General features: G+C 36.9%; 1 protein-coding gene across 2 annotated transcripts in view; it reads right to left on the bottom strand.

Annotated features, from left to right (window-relative positions):
• Positions 1-2,192: 2,192 nt before the first annotated feature.
• Positions 2,193-9,665, bottom strand: part of CDH2 (cadherin 2) — a 262,696-nt gene continuing 255,223 nt past the window's right edge. For both annotated transcript variants that reach the window (XM_004387755.3, XM_012558891.2), the window contains one exon: positions 2,193-3,588. In XM_004387755.3, coding sequence (XP_004387812.1) covers positions 3,382-3,588 — 207 coding nt within the window. In that variant the 3' untranslated portion in view covers positions 2,193-3,381. The remainder of the gene's footprint in view (positions 3,589-9,665) is intronic.

The following is a 9,665-nucleotide window of genomic DNA, read 5'->3' as shown; positions in this document are numbered from 1 at the left end:
ATGGAGAATAACCCATTTCATGTGGATTCTAGCAATCTGTTACCATGTTTGTTCACTGCCAATATTGCAACAGAGACCCAAATTACCAGGTTCAGCCTAAGAAAACATGTTTCTGGATGGGGTCCAAAAACCACATTCATAAATACAGTTTTCAGCATCAGTTTATTATATCACATGGTTACACTCATTTTACAAAGTACTTGAAACTAGTACTGTGGCTTGACTCAAAGGCTAACTTCCAAAGAAAAAAGAATAAGGCCTTGGCTTAATTATCTTCCATTTTTTGGTTACTATTTTGAGCTGCATAAAATCCTTTTGCCTAAGGAGGAAGTTGCTGGCTTTTAGAAAACCTCTTCTTTTAGCTAAAGGCACTTTGAAGTCATGCTAAAATGTTTATAATCTCAGCCAAATTTAATGAACTTCTCTCCACATTCTTTAATCCAGCAATTCCATCTCCAGGCATCTAATTTAGAGAAAGACTCCCATGCAAAAAGACATGTACAAGAATGTTTATTGTAGTACTGTTTTTAATAGTTAAAAAAAGGAAAAGAACCAATTAATTAGGAAATGGTTAAGTAAACTATTAAGTCCATATTATGGAACACTATGTAGCAGTTAAAAAGAATGAGGTAGATGTGCATATATACTAATATGAAAATATTTCCAAGACATACTCTTAATGGAAAAGGCAAGTTACAGACTAATACATAATATACAATCCCATTTTCATCAAAACAAAACAAAATCAAATCTTTATGAAACTATGTCTGTAAATGCTTTTTGGAAAAAAAGCTAAAAATTACATCAAACTGCTAACAGAAATTTCTTAAAGGAAATATGGTCATGAATTACTTCTGCAAAAAAACAGAAGTTGTGAAAAATATTAACATTTGTATTTACTGACTGTGTGTATATAAAATGCTTATTGTTAATGCCTACAGTTTATATATAGTCTATGACTGTATATCAACCATAATAATTTGAAGAGTGTTTACTGAAAGGATGTAAACGTTAAATGTTGTGAAGTTTGAATTTAAAAAGATAGCTCGGTTTTCATTTGGATGTACAACAACTTGGCGGCACAGCATAAGAATCAATTTCAGAAAAAACTATTCCAATTAGTGAATTCAGTAATTATGGAAATTCCCAGAGGCAAGCTTTGGCATTCAGTGATTAGAGAAGTAACAAGTACTGCCTACGGAGTGAATCAATAGAAAAGCCAATTTCACTAATACAAAATAACCTTTATGTTAATCAAAACATATGGAGTTAATTAAAGGCGATATACTGTGTATGTGTTTTTCAAAGTGTAAGCATAGGAATATATGGTGCAATAATGATTATGAAGCAAACAGAAAAATACAGTGAGAATTCCAAGTCTCTTCAAATTCACTTATGAATCATAGTAAGATACATGAAGGATTTTACAAAATTTAGTAAGATGATTTCCTTTTTTTGTCCTCTATGACTATACCGGACCCCTGGTGGTGCAGTGGTTAAGAGCTATGGCTGCATAATCAAAAGGTTGGCAGTTCAAATCCACCTGCTGCTCCTTGGAAACCCTGCAGGGCAGTTCTAGTCTGTCCTATAGGGTCACTATCAGTCAGAATCAGCTTGATGGCAATGTTTATTTTTGTTTTTTTAGGACTATACCAAGATAAAGCAATTGGTCAAATGAGTGGATAAAAGTCAGTTAAATCTAATGTTTCACTAAGTAGATAAAGCAATGGCTTCAACGAACTGTGTGAGAATTTAAGGTGTGTTGACTGCAGCTTCCGGGACTCAGTTGTATGCCCGTTTTACTGAGGTTTCCCTGTGCTTGTGATCTAAGGGGAAAGGCCTGTTAGAGTCAGCATAGCCATTAGCTTGAGCCAAACGGAATCAAAATGTAAATTATTTTAAGAATTACATGAGAGTTCACTGAAGCTAGAGTATGTGATTTTCTAGCACCACCACTTAGTCTATTCCTGCATCACTTGATGTTTTTCTTCTCTAATGATTGGGAGATCCACACTGATTCTCTCTGTTGCTCAATGTACCGAGCTGTCACGCTAAGGCTTTCACTGTGGAATAGTACAAGAACAAATGCACACTTTTGTACTGTTGTTCTCAATGAAACTCCGGTACTTGGGATTTCTGCAACATTCAAAGCAGCTCAAGTAGAAAAGAAAAAGTTCAAACCAGTCACCAGATCCAAAATTAGCATTTTATTCAGAACGCTGGGGTCAGAGGTGTATCATTTATATTCTGGTACACAATACAGAGGCAAAGCTGTTTCAGAAGTCTCTTCAGTTTAAAAGCTTTTTTTTTTTTCATTTTACTTTTTTTAAAAACACACACTTAGTAGTGCCACTGGTGTCAGGCCACCCCTTTCTTTTCTTTCCTTTTTTTTTTTTTTTTTTTTTTTGGTACAAATTATGTAAAACATTTGTGCTAAGAACTTCTCTCCCTCCCTAAACAAAAAAGAAAATAAAAAATAAAAAAAATTTAAAAATTAAAAATTGAGTATTCTAACTACAGCTCAACAATTGAACCAAATGTCACTTTGTTTTGTAAATACTTTATCCATAACAAAAGATATAAACATGCAAAAAACCTGAAATCCATAGTCCAAATAATACATACACATGTTCTGAAGTTTCTGTACTTCTCCATAGACTATGCCAATAAAACATTATGTACACATACATTTTTACAGTGAAGTGGAAAAAATACAGTAAATAAAAAATGTGTATGTGGATTAAGACCAAAATGTGTCTAACATTCTAGTTTATGAAAAAATTCAATTTTGCTACAAATTGGTGATATGAAAACTCCCTTTATTTGCAACCAGCTGCATAAGTTTTAAGATTTTTAGTGGGGAAAAAAATCTAAAGTCTAAAACTAGAAGTAATGTACATTTTCCAATCTCATGGTCTTATCCCCAAGATAATAAAATCGTTCCATGAGGTTTTTTGTTTGTTTAATTCTGAATTTTAATAAAAGCAAATGCAATGTAACAAAAGTATGTTGAAGCATATCATGGTTGAACTTACTGCTCCCGCCACAAAATATTTTGTCTTTTACTTATCGTTTCAGAAATCAGTACCATTAAAGCCTTAAACATAAAACTAATTCCAATCTGAAAAAGGTACAAAAAGGCACATAAAATCCCAGTGCTTCTGTACTGTAAAATTCAAGTGTAACTGAGCTCAGTGTTTTTCCAAACAGTGTTTGATCACTGATATTCCCTCTGAGCCCAAATTGGTTTGCAGCCTATGCCAAGCCTCCAGCAAGCACTGTGCTAGTAGACTACAAAGTTAAAGCCTAGCTTCTGTATGCTTTTTGGGAATATCAGTTGAAATGTTTGTACTTGTCCAAAAACCAAGTTCACCCTGAAGTTCAGTCATCACCTCCGCCATACATGTCAGCCAGTTTCTTGAACCGTGGCCCCCAGTCGTTCAGGTAATCATAGTCCTGCTCGCCACCACTACTTGAGGAATTTAGGGAGCTCAGGGACCCGGCGGTGGAGCCGCTGCCTTCATAATCAAAGACTAAGAGCGAGTCATATGGCGGAGCTGTGGGATCATTGTCAGCAGCTTTAAGGCCCTACAATTTGGAAAGAAAAGAAGAATTAAAAGAGGGCTACAAAACACCTTTTCAGTCTTTCTCACAACATAAAAATTGGATTTATCACCATGTTTGAAAGTTAGACCAAAACATATGTCTTTTCTCTGCAAAGAAACAATCCTAAGGAGTCTAGGGCAGTGAGGCCAGCGCATATGATGAGAAGGAGTTAACTGGAGAGTATGTTTGACAGGTGGTGGAAATGAATGGTCAACTATGTGATGCTGAGAATTCAGGACGATCTTAACATAATCTGCAGACTTTGATGGCTAGGTTTTTATTTGTTTGTTTTTTTTTTAAGGTCACTTCCTTTTAAATATAAGCAAAATTATATCATGGTAATTATTATAAAAACCAATTCATTCATTAGTTCAACAAATATTTATAGAACAACCGTACCATCCACAGAAGTCTGGTAAAAGCATCTCTGTCCATTGGGCAAGACCAGTTTTGAATGAGTAATTATAGGTAGAATCAGTTATAGGAAATAGCACAGAGGGCTGTGAAATCATGTTCAGAGTCAGGGTTAGGGTCAGGGAATTCTGACAACACGTTGAACAGAAATTATAGGCAAAGAGAAGGGCATAAAAATGAGGGTAACTTGGCCCTTCATAATCCTGCCTAACAGGCATTAATACAGTATGAAGCAAATGATAAATAACAAAACTATGAAGTCTCGGCAAACTAACAGGAGGCTGAAAAAAAAAAAGATTAATTCAGACTAGCATTAAGAGCTAGGAGTTCAAAGAGGAAGTGGCATTGTATTTGACCTAAATTTGGAAGTATGTCAATGAAAAAATGAACACAGGACAGATGTGATTACAATGCAAGTTACTCAAAGCATTTATGTTCTTAACAAAACAGAAAATGTGAAATTAATTGAAAAAAATGTGAAGTTTTTTCTTTTGTTTAACAATAAGGTGACTTCTAGCTTCTATAGACCCCAGAAAAGTCATAAGGCAATGTTTGTACATATTATAAATGTTGAGGGGAAATCTTATCAATTTAAAATAGCCTGTATACCTGGTTTCTTAAAAATGAAAAAAAAAAAAAAAAAGAAATAGCAAAGGAAACAGTTATCTATATTCTTAACTCTTGAAAAGGATGCTTTTTAATGTCCAATTCAAGTATCTGCAGGTAATTCATAATTATGTTCTACAAAAATTTTAAGGATTTAATATCACATTCCTTTGGCATTTCCTTTAAAAAATGTTTCCAATTTCATTCTACTTCCCCAAGGTAAAGGAGCCCTCGTGATGCAACAGTTAAGTGCTCAGCTGCTAACTGAAAGGGTGGTGGTTCAAACCCACTCAGCGGCTCTGCGGGAGAAAGACCTCGCAATCTGCTCCCATAAAGATTACAGCCTAGAAAACCCCATGGAGCAGTTCTACTCTGTCACACAGGGTTGCTATGGGTAGAAATTGACGGGACAGCACCTAACAACAACAACTACCCCAAGGTTAGTCAACATTTGTCTCCAAGCAATCATTCTCTCTTCCCACAACTCTGTCCTTTGAACACTGGTGAGTTTATTATTGTGGCCTTACTTATCTAGGGCACGCCAAGGCCCGTGCTGCTTTAGAGATCAACCTTTCCATTTTGCATGTATTTTATGAGTACACATATGTGATTTTTTTTTTAAATTAGCGTGTATTGATCTATTTATTCTTACAAGTTTACAGTTAAGTTACAAAAGTTAAGTCATGGTGGCTATGAGATAAAACTCTGGGTTCACATCTCAGCCTTATACCGTGTTAGCTGTGTGATCTTGGCTAAGCTCTATAAGCTTTATTTTCTCATCTTCAACTTTAATCACAATAATGATTACTATAAAGAGCAAATGAGGTAAAGGGTGCCAAGGGTTCACCATAGTATCTGGCATGTGTTAAAGCTCAATAAATATTAGTTTTTTTTTTTTTTTTTCCCCAGCTTTTAGGTTTCACGAACATTTTCCTACTTTTGAATTTGGAAGAAAACAAAACAAAAAACGGGAAGACATAACATTTTAAAAAACAAAATGGCAGCTACTCGTGGCACAGTGGTTAAGAGCTCAGCTGCTAACCAAAAGGTCAGCAGTTCAAGTCTACCAGCTGCTCCTTGCAGACCCTATGGGGCAGTTCTACTCTGTCCTATAAGGTTACTATGAGTCTGAATTGACTTGACGGCAAAGGGTTTAGTTTTCTTGGTTATAATATTTTAAAAAACAAAATGGCAGCTACTTGACTTTGATCAAAAGTGAGACAGAAAAGTACACACAATTATTTTTCCAATCTCCAAATATCTCTTAGCAACAACCCTAACCATTTAATTAAGCATCACCTTTCCCTAGGTCAGGTTATGCTATTTATAATACAGAAAAGCATGTGTAGAAGACAATAAAGCAAGCCTTCATCAAATTACTTCAACATATCAAACGTAAACAAATTTTGTTAGGATTTTCTTTATCATATTTTTAGAATATGCTATAATGCAATGCTGCTACGACTGAGAATCACAAACTACAACTTCTCAAAATTCATAGTTCCCTTCTGTGGAAGTCTGTGTTGTTGGTCTCAGTGACTCTCTTCCCTTTCCTCAGAGGCAACTCACACACCCCACACCTGCAGTTGTGTGACCACAAGTAAACTCTGGTGTCAGAGTTTACTTCGCCAACCCACTGTCAGGCATGGCTATGTGACTGGCTTGTCCAGTGAAATGTAAGTAGATGTTAAGAGTAGAGTCTTTAAAGCTCTATCTAATGCTTCTCCATCAGTTCTCTTCTCTTTCTCTCCTGTGCCTGGAGAAGGGGCTGGCTCACAAGGGGTTTCTACTTCAACCTGGATCCTGAAATCAAGAAGACATGTGGATCAGGTACAGAGCCACTGATGGCATAAAGTCAACATATAACTTGAACAAAACAGGAACCTTTGTTATTGTAAGCTACCAATACTTTATGGTTATTAGTTATTGTAGCTTTAGTAAGCAAAAGCCAATGAATGCAACTTCATTCATTTTGTTTGCATTTTTCATTCAATTCAGGCATATTTGTTGTCTATCATTGTTACATATTCTACTGAGTGCTGGGGACCCAACTATTAATAAGCTAGATCAATGCCTGCCCTCCTAGAGTAATATGTTCACAATATTAGCTAGTACACCTCTTCCCTACAACATCTAACCCATTGCCATTGAGTTGGTTCCAACTCATAGCGACCCTATAGGACAGACTAGAACTGCCCCATAGGGTTTCCAAGGAGCGGCTGGTGGATTTGAACTGCTGACCTAAGGTCACTGTAGCTCTTAACCACTGTGCCACCAGGGCTCCCTACAAGATCTAGCAACTGCAAATTTAAGTAATAGGTGATTCCCTTAGTTCAGCACTGTCTAGCTTGGGTCCAAACAAGAACCGGACCCCCAAGAAAGATGTGAAAGGATAATCAAGAAAATTCGAGGAAGTTCCTGATAATAAGGAGAATGGGCCTCTGGGAACAAATACTAAATTTTCATTACGACCTTAAGTGAAATTGCTTTATAATACAGACAGCAGAGATCACTGCCAAGGTCACTTTGTTCAGGTCACCTGATTTCTCACAAAGCATTTTAAAATGAGAATACATGCAGAGCTCTGCCTAGTCCTTACGGTGTCAGCACCAAACTGGAAATATGGAAAGGTCAACACTAAACAGTGGAGAGGAAAGCAGTGGCCCATGCTGCTGTTCCCTGTGAACAGACATTAGAAACTGTCTGGTCTTCACTGCTGGGTTAAAGGACCCTTGACTTTTCATCACATCTGTAAGCCACCTATTTAATTGCTTAAAATGAACATAACACAGGTGATAATCTATTCCTATATCCTATACCCACTACTGAGGTTCTCAAAAAGTATTCTTTTCCATTCCTTTTTTTTTTTTTTTTTAATAGCATCTGCCTTGGCTTTCTTATCAGCCTGGTGGTTTTTGAGTCTGTTTTCTTTATTTCTTTAACAGAAGAAGTTAAGGCCATAGAATCCATTAGAGATCACTGTGCCATGCTAGAGCATCCCACACTGTCTTAGGCTGTAATAACTACAAAAAAGCAAAAACCACTGAACTTTTCAAGAATTCTGAAGCAAGCGATCGTTCTAGGCAGAAGGTTAAGGACTTTAACTTAAGTACTTTGGATGGGGCTGATTTTTATCTGACAATAAAATATGACTCTTCTGGAAAAGATATTATATAAATTCTTGGTAATATTTCAGTAATTTTAAAAAGGTCATCATCAAGAGAAACTGACAGTGACCACATGTGCAACTACAGAGTGTTTGGACACTGTTATGGATTGAACTGTGTCCCCCAAAAATATCTATCAACTTGGCTAGGCCATGATTCCCTGTATTTTGTCATCTGATATGATTTTCCTATGTGTTGTAAATCTTAACTCTATGATATTAATGAGCCGGATTAGAGGCAGTTATGTTAACGAGGCAGGATGCAATCTACAAGATTAGGTTGTATCTTAAGTCAATCTCTTTTAAGATATAAAAGAGAGAAGTGAGCAGAGAGACGGGGACCTCGTATCACCAAGAAAGCAGTGCTGGGAGCAGAGCGCGTCCTTTGAACCCAGGGTTTCTGCGCTGAGATGCTCCTAGACTAGGGGAAGATTGATGACAAGGACCTTTCCCCAGAGTCAGCAGAGAGAGAAAGCCTTCTCCTGGAGCTGGCGCCCTGAATTCAGACTTCTAGTCTCCTAGACTGTGAGAGAAATTTCTCTTTGTTAAAGCCATTCACTTGTGGTATTTCTGTTATAGCAGCACTAGATGACTAAGACAGACAACATTTCACATGACGGGTAATGTATTGTTGCCAAATTTACAAACGAACTGTGTGTGTTTCTTTCTTCCCACCCTGTGTGTTGACTAAATCTAGAAAACTACGCTCTGGGTTCGTTTTTTCCGGAGAGGCAGATCTTGAACTCTGGATGAATTTGAACTACCTTCTACAGTTTGAATCTCTCTGCAAAGTGAAAGATCTGTGGCTGTGGTTGAATTCGTGCTGAGCTAATATTTATAGACTTCTGATCTTGTGCTTTATATGCTTTTATAGGAACTATAAAATCTCATAATCTTCAGTGTGGGAACAGATAAGGAATATAAGAGGAAAGAGGTCTTATTGATTTCCTTAAATTCACTGTCTTCTGTAACCTCGGTGCCACTGCTTTAGTTCCAGACCTCATTATATCCTGCCTGGAGCACAGCAAAAGCCTCTTTATCAGATCTTCTTGTCCCCACTACTATTCCTGCTTCTTTCCTAAAAACTGCTCTTGGTTTCTCTCTCAAACGTTATTTGATATCACGCTCCCAAGTAAAATCTTCTGATTGTTCTCCACCACCTCTAACTGTTTCTCAAATAAAGGAGGAGTTCCCTTGGAGATATGCAAGATGATTTTTAATTAATGTATGAATACTTAAAAACAATTTCCTTAAATTAAAAATGTTAGAAATAATTATAGAAGAGGTGTGCAGATATGGAAAAAAAAAAACCTAGGAGGTATTACTCAAATGCCTGATATTTGGGTAACCTACAGGATAAAGTCAAAACTCCTTAGAAGAACATTCGGTAGACCTAGCCTGACGCACTTTTTCCATATCAGTTATTCTCAGCCCCAGCAACCACAACTGAATTATTCACCATTGCCCAAATATGTAAGCAGCTGGGTGGCGCAAACAGTTACGCACTGGACTACTAGCCAAAAGGCTGCCAGTTTGAATTCACCCAGAGGTGCCTCAGAAGACAGGCTGGCGATCTGTTTCTGAAAGGTCACAGCCTTGAAAACCCTATGGAGCAGTTCTACTCTGCACACATGGGGTCACCATGAGTTGGAATCGACTTGACAGCAACAAACCTAACAACCAACAACAGCCCAAAGTTCTTGTGTGACTCTACAGTATTTTCTTATTCATTTCCTTTTGGTTGAAATGTAATTCCTTTCGTTCAAAATGCATCCTTACATATTTTTTCATCTGGTTAACATCCATCCATCCACCCATCCATCCATCCTTTAAAGCCCAATAGTCACTTCTAATGTATGGATTTTTCCCAACC

Source organism: Trichechus manatus, unplaced genomic scaffold, assembly GCF_000243295.1.
Source record: "Trichechus manatus latirostris isolate Lorelei unplaced genomic scaffold, TriManLat1.0 scaffold00193, whole genome shotgun sequence".
NCBI lineage: Eukaryota > Metazoa > Chordata > Mammalia > Sirenia > Trichechidae > Trichechus > Trichechus manatus.
The sequence above is the reverse complement of the archived record's forward strand: the minus strand, read 5'-3'. Positions and strand labels throughout refer to the sequence as shown.